Genomic DNA, 27,373 nt, shown 5'->3' on the forward strand with positions numbered 1-27,373 from the left:
GTGACGATATCAGTCACTGAGGCGTATCACACATATTTATCGTAAACATCTGAACTTCATCAATCCAATCAAACTTAATCGAACATAACCTGAAATAATAAACAAAAAAACTGATGAGGATTTCAAAAACTTTCAAACCTCAGATTACAGTAATGAAGCTCTTTGCAGTTGGGACGATCCTCTTGGTGCTGGGGACATTTGGTGAACGAAATGGAGAGAGAGAGAGAGAGAGAGAGAGAGAGAGAGAGAGAGAGAGGGGGGGGGGGGGGAAAGGGAGGCAATGATGAGCGGGAAGGAAGGGGAAACGGAGGAGTTCCAAGTGATGTGACGTTAAACATCCTTGTAACGGACCCCTGAGCCTCGCATCCTCCCTAACACACACACACACACACACACACACACACACACACACACCAGACTTTACATCCCAATTCCTCGCCGTCGTGTGTGTGTTCCTGTAACGGAGGAAGACCCGAGAGGATTATTTTCCATGCCCGGTCTGTGTTCCGGAGGCCATTCTGTTTTCAATCCCAGAGCGGTTTTCTGCCACACAACCGCAAGTCTTCTTAATTTCATAAACGTTCACTCAACAATTATGAATCTCCTTGTACTCTGGACGGTCATCGTGCTGGGGCTGGGCCCCCTCGCCGACAGTACCGGGGACGCGGGGCTCCGGGGGCTCCCGGAGAAGGAGACCCGATGTGCCGCCCTGGTGCAGGCCGCACTGAGGGAGTACCGAAAACTTCACGCGGCGGGACTCCATGATTCACCGCATGTGATTGATCTGATATTGGCAAGACTGGGAATCCCTCCGAACGACACAATTAAGACCATAGAAAGGAAGGTCTTAGATAACACCGATGAAATGGGACATGAAACCGGAAAAAAGACAGTTGTTGAGAAGACGACGGAGTCTGACGTAGCACCCAACGGAACTATAACAAAGACTTCGGAAACCACGGTCGATATAGATGAGGACGGTAAACAAAGTGGTGAAAAATCTGTGACCGAAAGTGAAACCATGACGGGACAGACTCCAGATAATGGGACCATAGCACGAACAGTGGACGTTAAAAAGGTATTGGACGAAGAGGGCAATGAAATAAAGGAGGAAGTTGTTATTAAGAAGGAATTGATAGTACAACCTCCCACCAATACGACTGAGGAAAAGCCGCAGGACAATGAAGACGCAAATCTTATCGGTCCAAAAGTAGGGGCGGACGACAAAGGTGAAAACAAAACCGAGTTAAAACTTGGCGCCTCAGGAAAGAGCGACGGACCTCAGAAAGCAGAACTAACAGAGGAAATAAAGGAGATTCTGCCCGGCAATATAACGAATGAAGTGTTAGTTAAAGAGAAGAAAGAACAGCTTTCTCCACAGGAAAGCACCAAGGTGACATCTGTGGAAAGGAAGAATGTTACAGAGAAGGATGATGGACTTGAGAAAGTAGAACGAACAGAGGAAATAAAGGAGATTCTGCCCGGCAATATAACGAATGAAGTGTTAGTTAAAGAGATGAAAGAACAGCTTTCTCCACAGGAAAGCACCAAGGTGACATCTGTGGAAAGGAAGAATGTTACAGAGAAGGATGATGGACTAGAGATAGAAGAACGAACAGAGGAAATAAAGGAGATTCTGCCCGGCAATATAACGAATGAAGTGTTAGTTAAAGAGAAAGAAGAACAACTTTCTCCACAGGAAAGCACCAAGGTGACATCTGTGGAAAGGAAGAATGTTACAGAAAAGGATGATGGACTTGAGAAAGTAGAACGAACAGAGGAAATAAAGGAGATTCTGCCCGGCAATATAACGAATGAAGTGTTAGTTAAAGAGAAAGAAGAACAACTTTCTCCACAGGAAAGCACCAAGGTGACATCTGTGGAAAGGAAGAATGTTACAGAAAAGGATGATGGACTTCAGAAAGTAGAACGAACAGAGGAAATAAAGGAGATTCTGCCCGGCAATATAACGAATGAAGTGTTAGTTAAAGAGAAAGAAGAACAACTTTCTCCACAGGAAAGCACCAAGGTGACATCTGTGGAAAGGAAGAATGTTACAGAAAAGGATGATGGAAAAGATGTCGAGAAAGAAACTGTAATTCAAAAAGAAGTCGAAAAGAATGTGTGTGATAGCGACATCAAAGAAGTTCGTAACGAAAAACATCTTAATGAAACAATTGAAGACTTGAAACACCAAGTGGATGACGTGAAAAACAAGATTAAGGAAGAAAAAGAAAAGGCTGAAGAAACAAATGCTACGCGTAGCCCATGCGTCGTAAAAGAACCAAGTGCTGCCCCTATCATTCAAGAAGGTAACATCGTTGAAAAGATAGTCCCTGCTGTGACGCCGGCGAAGGTTGCCGAAAAGATTCATCCTACGGTGACGGAAGGGAAAGTCCCCGTTGAGACAAAAGAGAAGGTTGTTGAGCAGGCTGCCCCTTCGGTGACGGAGGAGATAGTAAGCGTCTCTAAGGAGCAAGAAGAAGTCCCTGTTGTGGCAGAAGAGAAGAAGGTTATTGAAAAGATTCATCCTACGGTGACGGAAGGGAAAGTCCCCGTTGAGACAAAAGAAAAGGTTGTTGAGCAGGCTGCCCCTTTGGTGACGGAGGAGATCGTAAGTGTCTCTAAGGAGCAAGAAGAAGTCCCTGTTGTGGCAGAAGAGAAGAAGGTTATTGAAAAGATTCATCCTACGGTGACAGAAGGAAAAGTACCGGTAGTCCCTCAACAGGAGGTTGTTGAAAAAGTTGCCCCATCGCCGACAGAAGAAAAAGTTCCTGCTGTGACACAAGAAAGGGTTATTGAGCAGAATGCCCCACAAGAAAGGGTTATTGAAAAGGCTGCCCCTCCGGCGACAGAAGAGATTGTCACTGTTTCTAAAGAGAAAGAAGAAGTCCCTGTTGTTATAACAGAGGAAAAGGTTCCCGTCGTGACAAATCAGACAGTTGTTGAAAAGATTACTCCTCCGGCGACAGAAGAGATTGTCACTGTTCCTAAAGGGAACGAAGAAGTCCCTGTTGTTGTAACAGAGGAAAAGGTTCCCGTCGTGACAAATCAGACAGTTGTTGAAAAGATTACTCCTCCGGCGACAGAAGAGATTGTCACTGTTCCTAAAGAGAAAGAAGAAGTCCCTGTTGTTGTAACAGAGGAAAAGGTTCCCGTTGTGACAAATCAGACAGTTGTTGAAAAGATTACTCCTCCGGCGACAGAAGAGATTGTCACTGTTCCTAAAGAGAAAGAAGAAGTCCCTGTTGTTGTAACAGAGGAAAAGGTTCCCGTCGTGACAAATCAGACAGTTGTTGAAAAGATTACTCCTCCGGCGACAGAAGAGATTGTCACTGTTCCTAAAGGGAACGAAGAAGTCCCTGTTGTTGTAACAGAGGAAAAGGTTCCCGTTGTGACAAATCAGACAGTTGTTGAAAAGATTACTCCTCCGGCGACAGAAGAGATTGTCACTGTTCCTAAAGGGAACGAAGAAGTCCCTGTTGTTGTAACAGAGGAAAAGGTTCCCGTCGTGACAAATCAGACAGTTGTTGAAAAGATTACTCCTCCGGCGACAGAAGAGATTGTCACTGTTCCTAAAGGGAACGAAGAAGTCCCTGTTGTTGAAACAGAGGAAAAGGTTCCCGTTGTGACAAATCAGACAGTTGTTGAAAAGATTACTCCTCCGGCGACAGAAGAGATTGTCACTGTTCCTAAAGGGAACGAAGAAGTCCCTGTTGTTGAAACAGAGGAAAAGGTTCCCGTCGTGACAAATCAGACAGTTGTTGAAAAGATTCATCCTCCGGCGACAGAAGAGATTGTCACTGTCTCTAACGAGAAAGAAGAAGGCCCTGTTGTTGTAACAGAGGAAAAGGTTCCCGTCGTGACAAATCAGACAGTTGTTGAAAAGATTACTCCTCCGGCGACAGAAGAGATTGTCACTGTCTCTAACGAGAAAGAAGAAGTCCCTGTTGTTGAAACAGAGGAAAAGGTTCCCGTTGTGACAAATCAGACAGTTGTTGAAAAGATTACTCCTCCGGCGACAGAAGAGATTGTCACTGTTCCTAAAGAGAAAGAAGAAGTCCCTGTTGTTGTAACAGAGGAAAAGGTTCCCGTCGTGACAAATCAGACAGTTGTTGAAAAGATTACTCCTCCGGCGACAGAAGAGATTGTCACTGTTCCTAAAGGGAACGAAGAAGTCCCTGTTGTTGTAACAGAGGAAAAGGTTCCCGTCGTGACAAATCAGACAGTTGTTGAAAAGATTCATCCTCCGGCGACAGAAGAGATTGTCACTGTTCCTAAAGGGAACGAAGAAGTCCCTGTTGTTGTAACAGAGGAAAAGGTTCCCGTTGTGACAAATCAGACAGTTGTTGAAAAGATTACTCCTCCGGTGACAGAAGAGATTGTCACTGTTCCTAAAGGGAACGAAGAAGTCCCTGTTGTTGTAACAGAGGAAAAGGTTCCCGTTGTGACAAATCAGACAGTTGTTGAAAAGATTACTCCTCCGGTGACAGAAGAGATTGTCACTGTTCCTAAAGGGAACGAAGAAGTCCCTGTTGTTGTAACAGAGGAAAAGGTTCCCGTTGTGACAAATCAGACGGTTGTAGAAAAGATTACTCCTTCCGTAACAGAAGAAAGAGTTGTCAATCAAAGGAAGGTTGTTGAGAAGGGTGCCCCCTCTGTCAGCGAAAGCGTAGTTTCCATTCCAAAGAGGGAGGAAGGAGTAGTTGAAAGAATTGCTCCTGTTGTAAAGAAAGCAATTACAACAGAGTAGTGATACCAGGTTGCTGTTTCTCTTATCTATTTCATTGAACCTCACCGAACTAAATCTAACTTAACTGTATTGGCACACAAAATATGACTGCCAATTGCAATTATCCCTTTCACCTGCATTCAATTGCCTCACAACACAGGTGATCATAATAACAGGTGACAGACATACCCTAAATAAGCGATAGATATATAGATAGATAATTAAATAGATGTCAAAATGAAATCAAAATAAATAAACAAATAAAAAAAACTTACAAATATCCCTTTCACATGCATTCAATTACCTCACAACACAAATGGACAGGTGATCATAATAACAGGTGACAGACATACCCTTACCTTGGTAGTGGACAGGACCACGACGGAGGCATGGGGGGTCTTGAAGGTGGTGACGGTGAAGGTGACGGGTGTGACGGAGGTGACGGTTACGTGGGACATGTTTGTTGTGTAGACGGGCATCGGGCGGGTTACGAATGACGTCAGCACGATCGTTGACGAGACCTCCTTCAGCCGTAGATTTTTCCGTTTAGTAAGAGCCTATACACCTATCATTATTACCTTTCTTCCTTTCTTTCCTTCCTTTCCTGTCCATTCGTATCCTTCGGTAATCCCTTTTATAGTTCTTCCTAACACACCATTCCTCGTCTTTCCTTAGCGTTACCCATTACAGTTTAGTAAGGTCATATATTCCTTTTACTTTTCCCTTCTTTACTTCCCACTCCCTATCCAGTCCTCTCAACATCCATTACTTACACAACATAACGTAGCCCATTACAGTTTCAAATTTCAGCTTCAGCGCGATATGGACCTTGCTGCCCAGTTCTTCAATATCACGTAACATCTGAAGAAGTAGCTACGTGATAATAATGAATAACTACTGTACTAATGATGCTTATAATTGCACATAACGGCTGACGATTTAATAAGAAGTAATACACTAACTCCACGTGAAGACGACGGTATACTCATAACAACCACAACGTACACTTAGGGTGGTATGCTCAGACGCTTCCTCCTCTCACAACAAATATTTATAAATGCCACAGCGGTTATTAGAAAGGTTCCCATGAGGGTTTTTTTCACGTTCATGGTACAGGAGCTTTGTCATATTACCACCAGGGTCATAAATCTACCCATGGAATTACCCACAACTCCTACGAAAGCCTTATCAAATGTGGGGGTGTGAGCCCTGAAACGTTTAAGAATATGGCCCTAAGACTACAACAATAATATATAATCAACCGTTCTTTGTGTGTCCGCCCGCAGACTGTCTCGCCTGGACGGGCTGGAGCACCTCACCAAGCTGGAGGTGCTGGACCTGCACGGCAACCAGCTCCACCACGTACAGGGCCTCGCGCACCTCAAGGTAACTCAACGACGGGCGGGGCGGGGCGGGGCGGGGCGGGGCGGGGATACAAGTGAGAAAAAGAGTAACAAGGGTGAGAGGCAGGGTTACCAAATTATCGTATTCAGCCACTCAGCACGTCGTATTTTCCGGCTTCTGAGTCACAGCTATCGCAAACAAACGCCAATAAGTATTGCTTTTAACGAGAACTTTCACTGGAATTTCGGTATCTGTGTGGGGAGGAAGGTTTTGGGCCCTAGAACTGATAAATGCGATGTTTTGAGTACGATAATTTGGCAACGCTGGTGAGAGGTGAAAGAGAGCTAAGGTAGAAGAGGTGATTATGCTGACGGTAGATGGAAAAAAAAAAAAAAAAAAAAAAAAAAAAGAGGCTGAAAGTTGTAGAGGCTGAAAGTATAGGAAAAAGTGTAGAAGTTGAAATCTGTGGGTAAAAAAGGAGTACAATAGAATAAGAAATGGCAAAAATAAAGTGAGAGGTCGATGAAAAGCAAAGTATAAAGGAAAAGTACAGTGTTGAAGGTAGACTGAAAGGGATAACGTGAAGGGGTAGAAAACACAGGTAGCAAAGATGGGGTATAACAGGACAGGGAAAAGGCACAAAACGGTGAAAAGTTAACGATACAACGTGGGAGAGGCGACACGCTGGAGGTAAATGGGAGAGGTAAAGCGAACAGTTTGAAAGGGAAAAGGTAGGTATGGGTGTAAAGGTTGAAAGCACGGGTTAAGACTGGGTAAAAATAGGACAGAAGCAACGATATAGAGGGACAGATTAGGAAGGGATAATAAAGAAGAGAAGGACAAGGTGGATTTGATGTAACTAGCAAGAGATTTCGAGAACGAGCTGCGAAACTGAGAAGCAGAGAAGAATAAGAAAAAAGAAAACTGACAAATACAGGCTGGGTAGGTCTGGGTAAGGAACAAGGGTGAAGCGATACGTAAGAACACAAAGGAGGCGGAGAATGATAACAAATATGACTAATCCAGGAGAAGAGGGACAGTGCGAGGCGTGGCTGGGCGTGCCGTCTGGTTGTATTCGAGGAAGGGGCTGCAGGGGCCAAGCAATATCGAGGGGCCAAGGGCGTGTCTGCGGCGAGATGACTGCGTGGCGTGCATCTAAACGCCCCTCGTGTGTGTGTGTGTGTGTGTGTGTGTGTGTGTGTGTGTGTGGGCCTTGGTCTGCGTGCAGCACGTAAAACCTCCGCAGCCGTCGCAGTGCTTGGCGTTAATGACCTCAGAACATCGCCTCATGATACCGACCTCTCAGCCTCCGGGAAGCCCATTTAGTACCATTTGAACTCAACAAGAGGATCCGGCCAGAGCACCGCCTCCTTCCCTTCCTTAGTACCTTATCGACACGACACTCATCAGAGTTTTCCTTGTTCTTGAAGTCGGAAAGAACACAAAAATCAGTCTCCAATATTCTTTTCAACCCACAGTCTTCCTTTCTACTCTCTTGTCTCCCTTGTTCTTGAAGTCGGAAAGAACACAAAAATCAGTCTCCAATATTCTTTTCAACCCCCTAGTCTTCCTTTTTACTCTCTTGTCTCCCTTGTTCTTGAAGTCGGAAAGAACACAAAAATCAGTCTCCAATAGTCCAAGTCTTTTCAACCCCCCCAAGCCTTCCTTTTTTACTCTCTTGTCTCCCTTGTTCTTGAAGTCAGAAAGAACACAAAAAAACAATCTTCAATATCCTCTCCGCCCTTCCCCCCTCCTCCCAGCCTTTCTTTTTTACTCTATTGCCTCCCGTGTTAGCAAAGTCGGAAAGAACACATAAACCGGTTCTTAGTGTCATTTCCGCCCCCCCACTCCAGCCTTTCCTTTTCACTCTCCCCCTCCAGGCAAGTAAGAACACCCTGCTTACGCTACAGAAGCCAAAAGGAACGCATCAAAACGACAAAACGACCACCAACTTCTAAGCCACATTCACTTAGGATTCACACACACCTCAGGGCACCATCTTTCCACCGTATTCTAAGATGCCAAAAACTACACGACAATGCGTTCACTTCCTCCTCCCTCCCCAAACCTCTCCCTGATTAGTGTAGACGTAAAAGGTATATCAGAAGCCCCGCCTCCGCAGCCCTTCCAACCCCCTGCAGACACACTTCGGGGCGGCGTCTTCGTAACTTTTTAAGCTCCCGCCGAGAGCGTGTCATTCCGCTACCTCTCGCTCCCTAAGTCCCTCTTAAGACGCTGGTTAAAGCATAGGCACTGCAGGACCTAAGACGAACGAGAAGCAGGAGGAGAGAGGAGGAGGAAGAAGAAGAGGAAATGGAATAACAGAAGGAGGAGGAGAAGGAAGGTGACTATGAAGAGGAGAAGGAGAAAGAGAAGCAGGACGAGAAGGAGGAGGATTATGAAGTAGGGGAGTAGGAGGAGGAGGCAAGAAAATGAAGCTGATTATGAAGAGGTGGAGGAAATAAAACGAAGAGGAAGAGAAGAAAAAACAAGAGAAGGAAAGAAGACGAAGAGGAAGAGGACGAGGAAGAAGAGGAAGTAGGAGTCGGTAGTGTCGCGTTACCCGAAGTTCACACACGCAAGCCCCCTCACTCCCTTAATGAATAGCCGGGTCGTTTTAATGGCCTCGCAATGCGCTGTGGCCGCTGCGTCCGTGATAAAGGGCTGCGGAGGGGGGGGGCGAGGGGGTCAGATGTTATACTTCGTGGACAATGGTCAGAATGGAAGAATGCAGGGTCACGTGTGGGTCCAGGAAACTATTAAGGAAGAGGCTATGCAAGGGGAACGGGGAAGCTTGCAGCGGATGCGGAGGAGGAGGAGGAAGGGCAGAGCTCAATAAGGAGAATTAAAATAGAGAGGTGAAAGAAAAGGCTCAGAGTTCATTGTATCCATTCGCATCAATATAACTCTCGCTGAGGTTGTGTCTGTCTTTCTGGACAAATAAAAAAAAACTGCTGGAGAGTTCGACGATGAAGAGGGGAGAGTTGAGAATCAATCATGCCCCAAACCACCTTAAGCCAGACTATAGGCAGCCGTCTCGTCTGGCATCTCCTCTCCCCCTCCCCACCTTCAGCTTCATTATTTGCTGTTAGAACTAAAAGAAAAATCCAGGAAAGCATACCAATGAACTAGGCTAGTGGGGCTGTGTTCGCCTCGTCTGTTTTCAAGTCCTGGTTACGGCCCCGGCGTTGTCCTGTGCCCTGCCTTACACTGATGAAGTTGTGCCTGTCCAGTTTAATGAAAGACCTGCTAGGGAGAGGTTGAGGATAAAAAAGGGGAGAGCTAAGGATACGTTCCCCTGTGCCCTGCCTTTGCCTTACACTAATCTCTCGGGTGCTCTTCCTAACAGAGGCTTCCAGCAGTATCCTCGCCAGACTTCTTATACGTATTAATAAGGCACACGCGAGAGAGCGGCCACTGCATCCGGAGGGTCAAGATTTACTAAACACTTCCTGCGTGTCTTGTCTCTACATAAGACTGGTTTGCGTGTACTCTTACACTGATGTGCCTCGCTCTGTTTTTCTTTTTGATATTACTGCAGAAGTAAACTGAAGAATATACAAAATGATGATGATAATGATGATGATATTAAAGAAGAAGAAAAAGAAAAAGAAGAAGAAGAAGAAGAAGAAGAAGAAGAAGAAGAAGAAGAAGAAATAAAAAGTAGATGATTACGAAAAAAGAAAAGAACCCATTACATGCTTTTTTAATTAGAAGAAAAAAAAAGAAGCCGAAAAGGAACATTGAGGAAAAAGAGGAAGAGGAGACGGTGGAAGAAGAGAAGAAAAAAGAGAGGGAGCAGAAGGAGAATGAAGACGAGGAGAACAGCAGAAGAATCATCAGAAAACAAGCCCCAATGCATGTGTTGTGTGTGTGTGATGTTTGCGCGGCTGCACCCACACGGCAACGCGGCACTACACATAGCTCACGGCCAGCCCGCCATCCTGAAGGGAGGCTGAAGAGACGGGCGCACGCAGCCGGCCCGCAGAGCTGCCCCGGGACACGCAGAAGGACGCTCCCCCTTCCCTCACCCACACACAAAAGACATTCAGGTCAACCAACTCACACGTACATAAAAGAGGAAGAAAAAAGAATCACCACGTCCGTAAAAATTGGCTCCCCGTTACAGTATATGGTTACACACATTCTGACGACCATGAAAATGATGGACAAAGGACATTGAGGTTAACCAACTATACGTGCATAAAGGAAGACGACGAAAAAAAAAAGATAAAAAAAAGCCACCACGTCAGTTAAAATTGTCTTCCAGTTAATGAAAATGGTCACAAACTTATACATTCTGACCATGAAAATGATACACAAAGGACATTCAAACATTCTAGTCAAGCAATTCACACGTGCATAAAAGAAGAAGAAAAAAAATCACCACGTTAGTAAATAATGGCTGCCCGTTAAAGAAAATGGTCACAATCTTATATAAACTGATGACCATTAATTAAGCTGATTCAATGAACACCTTTACTACTGTGCGTGGGGACATTATCTCTTTCCTCGTATCCCTCGGCCCCTTTCATTAGCTAATTGGCGGGTGGCGTAGTCCCGTGCCGCCGTTAATTCAACTTCAAACACAAATAGAGATCAACATTTATAGCCTACTGGTGCCGGGTCACATATTTCCGAAGTGTATGCGTGATTGGCACCTCCCCGCGCCGCTGAGCCCTGGGTGACGCGTGGGTCGCAGCTCACAAAATATAGAAGAAGAAGAAGAAGAAGAAGAAGAAGAAGAAGAAGAAGAAGAAGAAGAAGAAGAAGAAGAAAATGAAAAAGAAAAAGAAAAAGAACACAAATATTAGTAATAGAAAAAGAAGAAGAAGAAGAAGAAGAAGAAGAAGAAGAAGAGAAGAAAAGAAAAAAAAAGAACCCATTACATTCTTTTTTTTACCTTTAATTTTCTTCTTCCAATAAAAAAAATCATTTAATGGAATCGTTTCTTTTTCTCTTCTTCTTATAACCACGTAATCCTCTTCTAATTATTCTCAGTGTATTCCCAAGCAGAAAATATACATTTGCGTGAGAAAATCTACCCTAACCCAAGCTAACCTAACCTAATCCAACTCACCAAAACCTAAACCGGGTCGAGTGCCGAGCAGCGCTACAGTTCATGAATATACTGGCGGATGCCATGTCTTGTCAGCACTCCCTGAAGCTGCCACGACACCTGCTAGCCTCGCAGGAGTCCTCTTGCCGCGGCCCTTACTTGTGTCACCTTTTGAAGCCGGGCGTTCCTACCTCTTCCTCACGTGGCTAATTGAGGTGTTTGGAAAGTGCATGCCTAACGAAGGATAACTGGGGTCTATGTGAGGTAGGGCTGGAGGGAGCTAGAGGGGTTTGGGGGAGGTTAGTGGTGGGGCATTTATGTAACGCGGGCTAAATAGGTGTTTGCGTGGGCTAGAGGGGACTAAAGAGGCCTGGTAGAGGTTTGTTGTGGGAGCGTAACGAGGGCTAACTGGGGGTCTGTGTGCCAGGTGGATGGAGAACTATTGGGGCCTAGTGAGGGGTCAATGGAAGGTTTTAAGGACTAGAATGGCAAGGCGGCTATTTTTACCTTCTCGTGTCAAGGCTAATGAGGGTCAATGGAGTATCAGTGCCTAAAACGGGGCTAGCTGGGGCTCTGGGGGGAGGGGGTCTGCATGGGCCGGGGTGGCGTGGCAAGATTTGGGTTGACGCGCTCCGCCTCACGCGACTGTCCCCGCGGATGACACGCCACCGCCCGATGATCAGCGCCGGCGGGTCGGGGATAAATTTTTGCGACAGGGTGTCACGTGTCTGGTTATAATGGACATACAAAGGGAGGGATATCGGGGAGGGGATGGGGAAGGGAGGTGGAACTTGGGATTATAAAAGAAACGGATGTGAAGGTGCCAGAGCATAGATTTGGTGGCAGTGAGCAAAGTTAAATGTCTAGAGCAGTATTACTTTACCTGGGATGATGGCACTCCCAGGACAGATGAGACTGATGTTAGGGAAGGCTGGAAATGGACTTCAGCCAAGTACGATGCATTACTTTAGGACATCTTGGTTACGCATCTCTGACGCTGCTTTCGAAAGAACCACTGTATTTTTTTTTGGGGGGGGTAGGTTTTAAAGACTGACTATTCTAATTCTTTCTTTCTTAGAAAACTAACAAACTAACTATATCATATGAGGTGCTGAGGTTCTGAAGAATCTGAGTCTAACTCAAGGTGTGTTGGGCTGCCTATAACTAAGCTCATGGGTGCTGAGGTTAAGTTAGGTTAAAAAACGCTGGTCATTAGATATTAGTACTGACCCACGATAATATGTAAGTATGAAATATAGTGATAGTTAGGGTTGTTTTCCATAAAATTTGTAGAGTTGAGAAAAAAATCAGTTTGGGCGGGGCCCGCTCGGGCAATTCCCCGGCCATAGCGCTGCCACATCTTATTTAATGTGTACAGAATATCCGATACACAATTTTAAACAGTTGGATGATAGCACATGAGGTACAGAGTGATGTATTGGGGGTGATGCAGCAACGCTGTTAAGAGGTTCGGGCCCCACCCAAACTGAATTCAGCAACCTGGAGACCTCCGGTAGTCCCTATGCAAGTGTTGTTTGCATAGAGACCTTTGAGGATTCACCGTATTAACATGCGTCACCCCACAGGAGTTGCGGTTGCTGAACCTGGCGGGCAACATGCTGCGTCACGTGAATGGGCTGCGAGGCCTCGACTGTCTGGTAGAGCTCAACTTGCGCCGCAACTTGATCCGAACGGTGGCCGACCTGCACTACCTGCCGCGCCTCGAGAAGGTCTTCATGGGCTACAACGAGATCTACAGGTTAGCCTCCCCCACCCCCTTTGGAAGGACACAGACACATGTCCACCTAATGGATGACGATCCGAAATAAACTTCCACCCTAATATATTCTACGCAGCGGAAGGCAGGTAGGGGATGATCCCTACATAAGAGTTTTATCGCAACATTGATTTAAGACGAGGGACGTGACACACCATTCCTCTACGGACCTATAAATGGTGGTGCTCCTGTTGTTCATGAGGACTTAGTACGCATGTATGCTGATAGGAATACTATTGCAAAGATACCAAAACTCAAAACTCACTGCCCACATGCAGGGGTGTTACTCCAGAATTTCACCCAACTTTCTTCGTGATTGACATTATTTTATTCTGATAAATCTTAACGTGGTAATCATTACTTCAATAAGTTTCCATCTTAAACTGATGATGATTGAACAGCAAATTGAGTGGCAATAGGTTACACTTTTAGGGAGATAGGATACTATTTCGGCCGTTATTTCCGCGTGAGGTTTGCTCAGTTTAATTAAGAAATAATGAAGTAGCAGCTTACAGTTTCGATGGTGACTCGGTCAGCTGTCTTGAATTGGGTGTGGTTCTGGAGTGTTACCCTCGCAGGTGCTGCGTTACCTTGAGAATAACCATATACACAATGTAGTGAAGATAAGTGGGTTACGGTAGGGGCGTCACCGCGGCGAATCATAAATCCACGAAGCACACCTCGTTACACTGATACTTACGCCTTTCCGCAGTTGTTTAAGTAGTTTGTAGGTTAGTAGAAGACATATATGAAAACGGAAGAGTAGTTTGTAAGGTAGGAAACGAGAGAGGAGAACGTTAATAAAGCCAATCATTACCAACAACAGTAACATCACAGACCTCGCGGCTCATCAGGCTCCTCGTCCCGCCGCCGTGCTCGAACCTCCGCCTCAACACACCAGTCACCACACGCCCATCGGGAAAATTTCCTTTACTCCAATCCTGCCAACACAGTCCACACACGTTCCTGGCACTCCAAACGTCCGCTGGTCCACCTTAGAGCCACATTACACTAGAAATCAGCGATGAAAAGTCACTCGCCGCCACAACACGACTCTACCGCACACACCGCTACCACACACGCGTCGACCGGTGTTGTAGGAATTAAATCGCAGCCGCAAAATAGCTCGCTAAGAGAGTTTCAACTTGCTTAATTTTTCGGTTTCACTCCCCGCTATCGTTTACTAGCTTTATTTTCCCTGTTTCGGCCCCAGTACATGGCGGAAACATCTGTCAAACACTTTTAATCAAGAGAAGGCTTTAAAACAAACGAGTACGGCAGATTTTAGAAAAAATTACCCCATTTTGTTGTTCCTCAGTCCTTGATTGTTTGGTCTGTTGGTCTGGTGTGTTGTTCTCTTGACAATATCAACCATCACAAAGATCACAAGTGGACAAACTAGGACAAAACCAGGTAAATTAATAGGTTTCCCTGCTGTGTATTCCGTCATTGCGCATGTGTAGTGGACAGCAGACCGACTTATTTCGGCGAGGAGGTATTTCTCGCAACACCGACGGTACTCGGCTCACTACACGAGCCCCTTGCGGGTCCTTGCGGTAAAAAGAAGTAATGGAGACTGTTGAATAACTACTACTTTAAGTTGCCTATCTCAGACTCTCCAGGTAATAATAGTATCATTAATACCCGAAATTTCATGCACATGCAGAGCCTCTCTCGGCCGCCCAGATAAGTGTCAAAAGGGGTTGTGGGCTCAGTCAGTGCTGCCCAGAGAGACTATTATACTCGATAGTCTCCTTGGTGCTGCCTCGCCTCGCCTAGTTTTGCTTTAACAGCTACGCGATTAAGATAGCCTGGTATTCCTAGTATGTCAAGCACACTAGCAACAACTATATGCAAGTAATACCCATCACAGGGAAGTGTCAGCAGTTATCACTGTTCTTACGGAATCATCTTTGAGCAAGATTTCATCAGAATCAACTCTCTTCACTCATTTTTCATCGACATTGGACTACCAAATTTCGCTGATGCATTATGTGGTGACGAAAGTTGTCTTTATACAAGACTTGAGCATGTTTTCACATATATTAGGCTAAACAGTGCTTCATTTATTGCTGTGGTATTAAACGGTTATATTAAGTCCTACGCCGAGGTGAGCCGAAATGTGTTTATTAATGGAATAAAGTGACATTAAAGTCTATTAGCCCGTTCCATTTCACGATATGAATAATATTACTGTGGCTGGCGATCGCGCGCGCACACACACACACACACACACACACACACACATAAAATATAATATATATATATATATATATATATATATATATATATATATATATATATATATATATATATATATATATATATATATATATATATATATATATATTATGAATATTTATTTATTTATATAACAGTATCAAAATTGTGATAATAAAAATAGCAACAAAGCTGACTGCACATTCGTCCCAACCATTATTCTGCCTCGATCCCTTCTTCCCTTTCTTCCCTCCATCACGCTATTCCTTCCCTTCCATCCTTCCTCCCTCCCAGGTACGAAGACCTCGCCTGCCTCCAAAACTGCCTCAAGCTGCGAGAGCTGTCCCTGGAGGAGAACCCCATCAGCCGCCAGCCCCACTACTTCCACCACACCGTCGCCAGGTTCTACAGACTCAAGAGGTACACAACCTCATTTAGCCACATACTGACGACGGAGGATGCGTGCAGATAGGCAGAAAGGGGAGTTAGGAACAATGGGATGATAGTTTACATGCTATGAATATATGAACAGATAGATTGATTGATAAGGTTTAATAGCTTTCAGAGGATGGACAGATATACTTAGGATGTTAGATAGGTTGATGTATTGTACTAAGTATAATTTTAAGTATAAAGTATTGGTCGAAAAAAAAAAATTATATATATATATATATATATATATATATATATAAATAAATAAATATATATTACTATATATATAAACCAAGTGGATGGATGAATATATAATGTAGGTAATGGCAAATATTTACAAGGTCACTCAAGACAACAGACAAATAGATGAACATACATATAGATAGATGGATAAACAGAGATAGATAGATAGACAGATACAGGTAGACAGATAGATAGATTGATAGATATACATATAGATAGATATACGGATGGATTAATAGAATGACCGACTTAAGAAAAAACACTAAACAAATAGATCTATAAACAGGTAAATAAACAAATAAATAAATAATAAATAGGCAGAATAGAAGTTACATAAAGACTGACACGAACGAGCAGATATCACAGGAAGATCTACACACACACACACACACACACACACACACACACACACACGAAAAAATTATCACCAGCAAGTAAAATGATAGGCTATACATAGAGTAGGAAGGAGGACAGCAAGGGATGAATAATGGACATGAACTATAAGAAAAAAAGAAAAAAAAGTATAATTGGAAGGGAGAGGCGAGGGGGAAGAGCAATGATAAAATAGTCAAGAAAAATGTGACAGGAGGGAGGGGACGATGGGAATGAGAGGAGAAAAATGGAAGGAAGGAGAGAAGGAGGGAATGGGACGCCAGGAGGGAGAGATGACGCAAGAGAGGACACGAAATGGGTCAGCAAAGGGGAAAAAATGAGGAAAATTAGGGAGAAAATACTACTACTACTACTACTACAACTACTACTATTACTATTACTACAACTACTACTGTTACTGCTACTACTACTACTACTACTACTACTATTACTACTACTACTACTACTACTACTACTACTACTACTACTAGTAATTGTAATAATAATAATAATAATAATAATAATAATGATAATGATAATGATAATAATAATAATAATAATAATAATAATAATAATAATAATAATAATAATAATAATAATAATAATAATAATAATAATAATGCCGCCAGGCTGGACGACCAAGAGTTGACGATGGAGACGCGGCGGCAGTCGGAGAAGGTGCTGCAGAAGGCGAAGGAGAAGGAGCGCGCCCAGGCGACCCGCATCAGCGACGAGGAGAAACGGAACTCCGCCATCACCAACGCCATGAAGAACTGGCAGGTGCTCAAGAGACAGCACCGAAAGCTCGTCCGAAAACCCAGCGAGAGTTCCAATAGTAAGGCAACAGTGTTCCCTTCCCTTGCCTCCTTCCTAGCTCTTCGACCTCCAGGTGGAAAGATAGATGGACCATGAGATGAACTCTTTCGATGATCCAGTGAGAAATGTGGCATTGAGATGAGCCAGTGTTCCTTTCTAGAATCTAGATCTGGTTTTCTTTTTAACAGCACGTTGTTTGGCAAAAAGACGAATCCACAAACAAATAAATGAATTCACCCATAATCCCAGCTAGTGAGATTAAATTATTTTTCCTCCTCTTGGCTCTCTTTGTGCTGCCCAATGACAGACAGAATTTATTAATTGTCTCCGCCAACGAAGTTGGAGGTTATATTTTCGGTCCGGTCAGTATGTTTATTTGTTTGTTATCGCCCGCAAAAGAATTTTGCGGAAGGTATTGTTTTCAGCTGTGTAATTTTTTTTTTCTGTAACGCGACAACTTTTGAATTATTACAGCAAGGATGTTGAAACTTCACAGGTGGACTACTAAGGGCCCCCCACCGGACGAGTCCGATTTTCAAAGTCAAAAATGCATATTTTCACATTTTGAGCACTCTGACCAGAGGGTGTTGGCAGTGGGCGGTTTGCACTCGTGAGTGTCCAATGTCTAGTTTGTTTGTCTGTTCGTTAACAGTCTCCTGTGCACAATTATGCGAATATCTCAACCAATTTTTCATGGAAGCTTCGTGTCCATCCAGAATAGAATCCATTGATTTTTTTTGTCAAAGGTCAAAGATCAAGGACAAGGTCGCACAAAACGTAAGATTGGCCATAACTTCGGTTTTCGTCATCGTAGACTTCAGACTTGCTTCATATTTTAGCTCATGGAAAGACGCACCTTGCATGGCCTTGATCTTGACCTTGACCTCGAAAAGTTCGCCCAAGGTCAGTTTTCCAAAAATTATAATTTCAGCAAATTTCGAAACAAATGCTTCCATTTGATGCACCTTGCATGGCCTTGGCCTTGACCTTTGACCTTAACCTCGAAAATTTCGCCCAAGGTCAAAGTTTCCAAAAAATAAAATTTCATCAAATTTCAAAACAAATGCTTCCATATGATGCATAGGATCACAGTTGATACCCATACCAATTTTCAGGACGATCTTTGGCGGAGGTGTGCACTCTCTGAGTGCTATGCGTCTAGTTAAGGAAATGGCTGATCTGCTTACGTTTTCACGGAAAAAAAAAAATATATATATATATATATATATATATATATATATATATATATATATATATATATATATATATATATACATATATATATATATATATGGGCGAAAAGGTGCATCACATTGACCACTAGTAACTTCCTAATGATGTTGACTAATCACCGCAACTGTTCACCGCCAGCACCACCATGCAATACACACACTACCATCTTTTAATGAACATTGCCTCTCACCCTTCCACCTGCAGGTGCTAGTGACCAGCCGCCCTCCAAGGACAGTGACGGCACCACCTCCAGTGGGTTCTGTGGAGACACCGTGTCCGATGTTGGCGAGGAGGAAGAAGAGGAGGGGAAGAAGGAGAGCGCCGAGGAGAAAGATGAGGCTGGAGAGGAGGCCAAGGCGGACGGCACAAAGGAGAACGATAGTCAGAAGGGGAGTGCGGCGGAGGTGGTGGAAGAGCAGCAGCAGCAGGAGGATGACCGAGCCTCCCTGGCCTCCTCCGCCACTTCCAGTGGCATTTCTGACGTGAGTCTGGTTCACAGAGCCACGAAGCAGCGCCTGACCGAGGCGCCGCAGCAACCCGCCGTCCCAGAGGCTGAAAAGGCCAAGGAGGTTCAGATTACCTCGGAAAGTGTTAAGAAAGTGACTAAAAAAGCCCCAGCTAAGTGTGTCGATAAAACTAACCTACCGAGGAGCAAGTCCTACACGGACATGAGGATTTTAAGGAGAAAACCTTCATTTGAGGAGGACAACTCGGGCAGGGTGAAGGTAGCTAGGACTCCAGAGGTGCAGCGGGGTGGGTGCGAGGCATGGGGAGGGGCGGGGCGTGGTAATGAAAAGATCAGCCTGGAGGCGGCCCCGCGTGGTGCGTTGCCTGTGCAGAACGTGCCCGTGGCACGGCGGGGAGTGCGGCTGGGCAGCCCGCGGGCCGCCGAGAAGGTAGTGCCTCGAATAATTGCCAATGAGAGCAGTAAACAAGGCCGTGGCAGCCCAAAGAACTTTGAACTGTTGAAGAAAAGTGAGGCGACGCGGGGTGCTGGCCAGCTGCCCGACAAGGTGGTGAGTGCCGCCATCACGAGAGTCAGGTCTAATCTCAGTCTTCCGGTCCAGAGCCCCGAGGTGCCTGTCTCCCCGAGGAACGCCATCTCAGAACCGTCCGAAATTGACTCGAGTTCGGATGCTGAGTCTGCCGCCACCGCCACCACCACCAACACCGCCGGCACGCCCACCAGCTCCGTGGAGCCGCCGCCCCACCCCACCGCCTCCCGGGGTCCGCACAGCTTGGCAGACCTGCGGGTGCCCCTCACCAGGCCCAGGGAGCAGGAGCGACCTACCTCCGAGAAGGCTGACAAGGCCGTGCCAGCGGTGGGTCAGAGCAGCACGGGGATCCTCCGCGAGCAGGGACCCAACTTCCTGGCGGAGCTGGAGGGCGAGCGTCTGAGTCTGTACGGGCAGGGCGCCCTCCGCTGCACTGACCTGGCCTGGGAGAAGTCTATGGCGGCGGCGGCAACCACTGCGCGTTTCCAGTACATCAACTTTGATGACATTGTCGACATCTTCCCAAAACTACGGGTAAAGTTTCCTCGCTTGGAGAATTTCATCTTCGTGGAGACGCACTTAGCCAAGTGTAGCCAGCTCAACGCCCTCGCCGAGCTGCACCAGGTACTGTGTCTGCCAACCCTCACACCTCACTGAACTACTCTAGACTTAGTACCTAACGACCTAACATTCTCTTTCCCTCTGACTAACTCACTCTCCCTGACTGGACAGGTAACCTCCCTGGAAGTGGGTAAGGAGGGCAACCCGCTCACGCAGATTCCTTACTGGCGTCTGTACGCGGTGTTCCGGCTCTCCCACTGGGGCCTGCGACTCATCGACGGCGTTGAGGTCAGTCTCTTTCCTACACTGATTTATATGGATCTTCCTTGATTAACACCTTAAAAGACTCCCTTTAGAGCTTCCTCGACACACAGGCACGAGCTCCTTGACTCCTTCTATGAACATGTACAGCTTCTTAGCGGCCAAAACCTTTTGGTGTAGAGGCGATGATTCATTTTATGTCCGTACTACATCATATGCTATAGCCAGACTTAGTACAGAACTCTAAACAAGGTACATTTTTAGTATCAGTGGATCGCAGATCTGCTAGGAGCTTGTCACTCCGAGACCTCACGTGCCTGAGCCTCCACAGGTGAGCGAGGAGGAGCGCACGGACGCGGCTGTCATGTTCAGCCACTTGAGCCAGCTGGCCTTCACCTGCCTGCCGCGGGACCAGCTGGCCGCCTTCCTGTCCTCGCACCATCACCACCACGGCCACCACCACGCCCACCCCGCCGGAGACCATGACCCCGCCTCGCCGCCGCCAGGTAAGGTGGGCTGCACCGAGGCAAACACACTCATAATAATTATTTATCTGTCCGCACAGTAAAATGGCCTCTGAGGAAATTATTCGAGATAGTACTTATTCAAGCTACTTTCTTACTGTAATGAGTTGTAAAATCTGCAAAACCAGAATACTTTCACATTTTTATTCTATTAGGCCACACAGCAGTAACAACAACAACAACTACTACTACTACTACCACTACTACTACTGGTACTACTACTGCTACTGCTACTACTACTATACCATAAATATCACTTCTACTACAACTACTATTACTAGCACTACAACTGCTACTACTACAACTACCGCCTCCAAAGCATTAGTTTCGGCTAAGTATACCTCTTAACACTCGCAGGCGGCGGCGGGACGCAGGACACGGGGGGCGGCGCCGCGGGCAGGGAGGAGGACGAGGGCCCGCGCCTCAACCTGCCGCACCTGCAGGACCTTATCGGGAAGGAGGCGTTGCAGTATCGACCTGCCGCCCGCCTCACGCAGGTAACACCCCTAACTGATCGCCCAGCTGACTGACGAGGGGCGGGCTTTGGTGGGTGATTGACGGAGTTAATGACTGAAAGACTGACTGGTAGTGTGGCAGTTATTGGAGGACTGCTGGAGAGGATGACGAGTGGTGATCATTGGTGCACTAACTCAAGAAGGGTGACTGGCAGTGAGGTGATGATGATGTGGTTGATAGTGGACTGACTGGTAACTGAAGGACTGACCAAGAGAATAAGTGACGAACAGCTGACTGATGAAGGATAGGTTGACTTCAGGAGGGTGACCGAGAATAGAATGGTGATGTGGTTGATGGTAGACTGACTGGTAACTGGCTGACTGAACGGCTGGTGACAGTGATAATTACTCAGCTAATTAACATGGTGATCTTTGGCGGGTTGACTTAGGAAGAGTGACGGATGGTGGGTTAATGGTTGTGTGGTTGGCGGTGGAGTTACGAGTAGTGGGGCAGCTGGTGGACTGACTGAGTGGATGAATTACTACAAAAAATAATACATCAATGATAAAGGATGATCTTAGGTGACTGAAGGTGGATTATTTTTTCATTCATTCTTTTTCAAGGGTATAAAGAAGGCCCGCTAGTCATTCCTTTCGCAAAGAACTGTTCGAACGGAGTGTCAGATTCAGTTAGAGAGTCAGAGAGAAAATTATGTGATTGATAAGACTGACTAGGAGCTGATGAACTGACGCAACGGTCGAAGAATAACTTAAATGGTAAATAATCAGGTGACTGACGAGAGGGATGATGGAGTAAACAGGAGACTTCTGATGGCCTGATTGTGAGGTTGACAGGGATTCAGGTGTGGGATAATGAAAGGTGCGTGACAATTGTATGTGGTAAACAAGACACTAGTAATGGGTAAGCTTATGGGCTGACTGTGAGGTTGACGAGTGATTAAAGTGTGAGGTAATGAAAGGTGCCTGATGATTGTATGTGGTAAGCAGGACACTAGTAATGGTTAAGCTAATGGGCTGCATGACTGTGAGGTTGACGATTGATTTTTATCAGTGTGGTAATTATGATGACTGACTGATGATGAACTGCAGTTGTGATCTGTTGAAGGTTGACCGACAGTGAATTACAGACCTCAAGGTAGATTTCCTTCCTCGAACCGACCGACACTAAGTTATAAAAAACCAAGAGACAGTGGATTAAAAGTAAAACTAAGCCTACACTATAATGATAGACAATTAGATGACGCAGTGCTCACAGGTGTGGTGATGAGAGGAGGTAAACAGACGGACAGTAGGGAAGAGAGACACTCGGGAGGCTGGGTCTTAAATCAGGTGAAAGACGAAAGGAAAGGGAGAGAGGGAAGTAGGGCACCCAGGCAGGCAAGTGAGCAACAGAGCCACTAGAATTTGTGTACAAACTGAACAGCAAGAATCATCAAGTAGGCAATAAGCTCTTGAGTCTTACATGCTAGTTTAGGCTGCAGCGCTTCATAGTAAACAATGATCCGATATAAATATTCATACCTTCATTGTAGCTAGACCAGCGCTACAGAGATAAAGCAAAGCATGAATGGTAGTTTTAGCATTGCCATGCAGTTCTTGACTTTGCCAAGCATTATATTATTTTTTTGGTAATCTCTTGGAGCAGCCACTTATGGTGTTATGAAACAGGCGCAGGTGTACAGCATCACCCCCACCACCAGCAAGCACCACAACAACACACCGGAGCCAGGTCACACGCGTCAAACACCCTCTCTTTCTGGCCCATTTCAGAAGCGTCGAAAGGTAGAGTCGGGTGCGGCGAGGCTCCCCGGCCCACCTGGCGCCCCTCACACGCCCCTCGGGCCTCGCTGTACATTAAACGCTTTTGACATAAATGTATCCACGAGCTTCACCGCTAAACTATACTTTATAAACCGTACTGAGGATTCTCCTGAAACAGGACATAACACTTATTTTGCGGGAGGCTGCTGCCCCCCAATCCCACCACCTCCACATTACTTCCACCGCCATGTTGTCTGGCACAACACGTTGAGCTGTAGGGAAGCTCCACCAAATAGGGAACAGGTCTTTAAAGCAGTACGACAAGAAACAATTATATATATATATATATATATATATATATATATATATATATATATATATATATATATATATAAATTAATTAATTTATAATTACAAATTTATAATAACAAATGCACAAACAGGTAATTTACTCTTTTCTCACATGCAAAAAATAATTATGAATTTTTTTTTTCTAAATCAAGCATTGAGTATTAACATCACAAAAGTAAAAGAACAGCAGCCCTTGGCAGTCTTCCTGCTCACATTCCTGTCACTTGGCTGGAGACTTCCCACACCTAAAAAGTGACCTAAACATGTTGTCTGACTTCACCCTCTCATCTAAATGAGTGCCGAGCAGCCTGTGTGCAGCCCCCCTCATGTGAGGGCCATCAGTCTTGAATATGCTGCCCCATTGCGCCTGAGCCCTGCGAGAGGCTTGAGGCCGTCAACTTTACCTGTGGTAGCCACTGTGACGGCACCAAGGATAAAGATGCCCTTGAATTTAAGCAACCCGTTTACTTGGCTTTTCAGTAAAATCTTTGTAATGTCCCTTTATGATCCATTTCGTGCCTTTACTAAGTGTTGAGAGCAGCTTTTAAACTCATTTTACCTTCCTAGATATCCCTTATTTCTTACATTTTCATTGTCTTGCTTAACTTCAGCATTTACAGCTGGATAATATTTCAGGAAATACAACAAAGCTTCTGAGGCATCCTTTGCTAAAGCAATATCCCAAATACTTTCATCTTGCCATAATTTCTTGCATTCTGTCATCTCCAAAATGCCATTCCATCTTATCCATTTCCAATTCCCATTTTCCCCTTCCCACACTCAATCCTCTTACTGTCCACTATTTCCCCTCTCAACCATTAAAGCTGCAAATTGGAACCAAGGCGAACCAGACTGTAGTGAGTCAACGTGCACTGAACACTTAAATTATGTGTTTAGTCAATTACTCTTTTCTAAGTAATTTCACCACTTTCGTAGGTGTAAGTACTTAACACTGAATGAACAACTAAATATATTCACTTGTATCCCTTTAACTAACTTTGTTGCTGTGATAAACTTTCCATAAATAGCCAAACTAATAAGTAAGCATTGCTGTACTCGTTATCACCACCTGATCGCTAAACTCTACAACAGCTATACTTAACACATTGCAAACAATTTTTCTTCTTGACAGTGATCACGTGAGTCCCATTTTTCTTCTTTATTCTCCATCTTATCATTAACATGGCTCACTTAAATTGCCCTCACAACAGCAAGCTTCTTGGCAACACAACAAAGTGTATAACTTAAGTGTTGGTCTGTGAGATGCACTTCAATGTGTTGTTTTGTGGTGGCTCTCCTCTTCCTTGCACGTAGGCTTTGTGTGTGTGTGTGTGTGTGTGTGTGTGTGTGTGTGTGTGTAATTCCCCACTGTCTGATCAAGATTTGGACTTGTCACACCAGCAAGTACCCTCCTGATTCGAGCAAAGTTCCGTATAATTGATCTCTGGGTACTGCTGGGACCCTCACACACCGCCTTCATGAGCCTTCACTGTTTTTTTTTTTCTTCCTTGACACCAAACACTATAACACACTTTTTCTTTTCTGCTATGTCCCTCACCATTGTTTCTCTATTTTTTAACACATTCACAACTTTTTTCTGTGTCTTGCCACTGTTTCTGTTGCTGTTGTTCTAGGAATTCCCTAAAGCTCTTTTTTTCCTTGTCTTTTTCACTTCTCCACTCCTTCCATTCATCATTGACCACATCCATAATCTTTTCCTCTACCTTTACACCCACACTCTGCTGATCATTTCCTATCTTCTTTGCTACCTCTTTTTTTTTATCATTTCTTCCATCTTCTTCTCCATGTCTTCGTTTGTCCCCATCACACTAATCTCTCTTTCCGTTTTCAAAATTTGTATCCCATGGTCTTTTTTTTTTCCATCTTCAGTTGCGCTATTTCTTTTTGGCTTTCCAACTGTTCCTTAGTCAATTTAATTATTTCTTCTCTCAAGTTCTCCACCATTTTCTTTGTCTCCTCGTCTCTTCTCCTTGCCTCATCATCTCTCTTTTTTACTTCGGTCAGTGCCTGAATCACTTCCCCAAAGTCCGCTCTCAGCTTCCTCATTTCTATTACTATTTTATCACAGTCCTGCTCCACAGTGTTTATTTTTTTCCACTGTACTGGTTCCATTGTTGATTTTGGCATGAACCCCTCGAAACTCTCCCCAGATTAGGAGACTCCGCTGTCTTGAATCTTTGTTTACCTTCCATCCAACCTCCTTTCTCTCCTCCCCGTTATACTTATCGCTTCTCACTCTCTCACATTCTTCTCAATATCTAAACTCCTAGGAGATAGGACTCAAATAACTTAGCTGTTGCTCGGGCCCTTATGAGTGACAAATAGATTGTTGTTCTCCGCTTCGACTGTCCACATCCTCTTGCTTCTGAAGTCGGCGTGTGTGTGTGTGTGTGCGTGAGTGTTAGTTCATCTGTTTGTCGTAGATTGTTATTCACATCATTAACTGTCCTCCCTCTTCCATTTCCATGTGTAGTTTCTGTTGCCTTTCAGTATTTTGTATTCTTACTTCAATAGTTTCATTACATCTCATTTATCATATTCATAAACATATTTTGCATTTTTACATAAGAACAATTTATGTAACCTATGGGCTACATATTACACCATAGCCTACTTTGATTCATTCTTGATCTTTTTCCTTTGTCTGTTCTTCTGAAGAATATCGTTCTTTTTATGTGATAAACTCTACTATAAATGATTTGTGTCGCATCTTTGTACAAGGTTGTTCAAGCATGCAGTATTGTTGACTTTCCTGTGGCTTGTGTTGTCTGGTCTCTTTTTGCCTTTCATGATGGGGAACACTATTCTAGGAAGAGTGTGACAGAACGTGTGACTTTTATACCCTGGAAAGTTGGATCAACACACAGCATTTTGATATTGTCAACTTGTATCATTGGTGAGGAAATGGAGGCACTTCGGGTTGCCATACTGATTAAAGTTTTTAAAATTTCAATTGCTAATTTAAGTGTACATGTTTTGTTAGTGTGTGTGTGTGTGTGTGTGTGTGTGTTTACATCCTCATAAAATCAAGTGGGACTAGACAACAACAATCAGTGTCCTGAGGGCAAAAGCAAAAGGACAAGTAATAACACACTGTTTGTCCCTACAGGAGGACAACGCGACACTGGTGAGTGCAGGAAGACAGGCACGTCAGCTTGCTGTGTGGACCTTCGACTCCCTGCACCGCCTGCACACCCATCATGCCACCTGGCCCTCTGTCCTCCATGACTTGGTGCGTGATGCCGTGACTGACCTAGCCAAACCCACCTACGGAAAGCAGTGCCTCGAGGATGTCAAACGAACTCTGGGCTGGAAGAAGTAAAGCCAGTGGTGTGCGCTGTTTAGTTTTACTAACTTATAAACTTTGTTCCCCTTGTGATGGGGCAAAGCTACTGTGTTTTGTTACATAAGCATTTTTTAAAATTTTTTTTATTGATGTTTATGAAAGTTTATTGTATCTGTTGGAACAACATGGGGTTGTGAGGGTTCTGGACTGAGTGCAGGGTGACTGAATGTGTTAAAATGTTGGTACAACAATCAGTTAAAAAATGACTTGCATGCATTCCTTTCATAGTCCTAAATAACACCTCTTATACTCAGCCTCCCATACCTAGTGGAAGGAATTATGAGTATGAGAGGCAAGATGGGTGAATGAATGCAATGACTTGGAAAGAGAGTCAGATGGGCAGGAAAGAACAAAACCATGGTCACAAAGACAAGGCAACAACAACGTCAAAAAACAATTACGTAAAAATTGTACTATAGCTGAAATAGATAGTGTATAGTGAATAAAACATGCCTGGTCATCTCCAATATTGGCAACATGAGATGGAGGCAAAGCAGGTGTGGAAGAATCTAAATTAATGTTTTATTTTCTCCCATACATATCATGATAATTTACTGAATGTTCACTGACTCTCCCCACCCTTACAAATCAAGGGAAAATGTTATTCAAAGAAAAGAAAAGCTAGATGGAAAAAGATATTTGTTGAATTAAGCAAATCATTGATGAAAAGGGCTAATAAAATGAATGAGAAAAAAGTTACTGCCACATTTTTGCTAAGAGTGCACTGAACAAAAAGTCTACTGTTTGTTTGGCTCAAAGTACTTTTTGGGAGCATGGTTTGGTCTACAAGAGCATGACTACATGTCTCAAAGAGAGGAAAGATACACTGACTATCTCCCCAAATAAAGA

General features: G+C 44.5%; 2 protein-coding genes across 52 annotated transcripts; both read left to right on the forward strand.

Moving 5' to 3' along the window:
* The first annotated feature begins 595 nt into the window (after window positions 1-595).
* LOC127009030 (titin homolog) lies at window positions 596-4,788 on the forward strand. Of its 50 annotated transcripts, none has more exons than XM_050881666.1 (5): window positions 596-1,552; window positions 1,712-3,736; window positions 3,854-3,970; window positions 4,088-4,204; window positions 4,322-4,788. In XM_050881666.1, the coding sequence occupies exons 1-5, from the start codon at window positions 596-598 to the stop codon at window positions 4,751-4,753; spliced, it is 3,648 nt and encodes a 1,215-aa protein (XP_050737623.1). In that variant the 3' UTR covers window positions 4,754-4,788. The 50 variants fall into 50 exon arrangements, with proteins under 50 accessions (XP_050737623.1, XP_050737635.1, XP_050737634.1 ...); XM_050881678.1 differs by lacking the exon at window positions 4,088-4,204 and adding an exon at window positions 4,205-4,321 and having other exon boundaries at window positions 4,556-4,788; XM_050881677.1 differs by having other exon boundaries at window positions 1,712-3,619.
* A 1,211-nt stretch (window positions 4,789-5,999) lies between these two features.
* On the forward strand, window positions 6,000-26,730 carry LOC127009031 (leucine-rich repeat-containing protein 49-like). 2 transcript variants are annotated; one of them, XM_050881695.1, is made up of 9 exons: window positions 6,000-6,118; window positions 12,722-12,894; window positions 15,427-15,552; window positions 16,809-17,014; window positions 18,433-19,847; window positions 19,956-20,072; window positions 20,377-20,551; window positions 20,927-21,066; window positions 26,288-26,730. In XM_050881695.1, exons 2-9 carry the CDS (start codon window positions 12,752-12,754, stop codon window positions 26,498-26,500), a joined length of 2,535 nt encoding a protein of 844 aa, XP_050737652.1. In that variant the 5' UTR covers window positions 6,000-6,118; window positions 12,722-12,751; the 3' UTR covers window positions 26,501-26,730. The 2 variants fall into 2 exon arrangements, with proteins under 2 accessions (XP_050737652.1, XP_050737653.1); XM_050881696.1 differs by lacking the exons at window positions 6,000-6,118; window positions 12,722-12,894 and adding an exon at window positions 14,451-14,534.
* Window positions 26,731-27,373: the final 643 nt, after the last annotated feature.

The sequence above is a fragment of the Eriocheir sinensis genome, chromosome 39 (assembly GCF_024679095.1).
Source record: "Eriocheir sinensis breed Jianghai 21 chromosome 39, ASM2467909v1, whole genome shotgun sequence".
In the NCBI taxonomy this organism is placed as follows: domain Eukaryota; kingdom Metazoa; phylum Arthropoda; class Malacostraca; order Decapoda; family Varunidae; genus Eriocheir; species Eriocheir sinensis.

Excerpts from the sequence above, each read along its gene's own strand:
- LOC127009030 (XM_050881644.1), top strand. The coding sequence starts at position 596 with ATGAATCTCCTTGTACTCTGGACGGTCATCGTGCTGGGGCTGGGCCCC. Across the intron at positions 1,553-1,711 it reads CTCCACAGGAAAGCACCAAG|GTGACATCTGTGGAAAGGAA; the intron begins GTGACATCTGTG and ends GAAAGCACCAAG. Across the intron at positions 4,205-4,321 it reads TTGTTGTAACAGAGGAAAAG|GTTCCCGTTGTGACAAATCA; the intron begins GTTCCCGTCGTG and ends ACAGAGGAAAAG.
- LOC127009031 (XM_050881695.1), top strand. The coding sequence starts at position 12,752 with ATGCTGCGTCACGTGAATGGGCTGCGAGGCCTCGACTGTCTGGTAGAG. Across the intron at positions 19,848-19,955 it reads CCCTCGCCGAGCTGCACCAG|GTAACCTCCCTGGAAGTGGG; the intron begins GTACTGTGTCTG and ends CTGACTGGACAG. Across the intron at positions 21,067-26,287 it reads CTGCCGCCCGCCTCACGCAG|GAGGACAACGCGACACTGGT; the intron begins GTAACACCCCTA and ends TTGTCCCTACAG.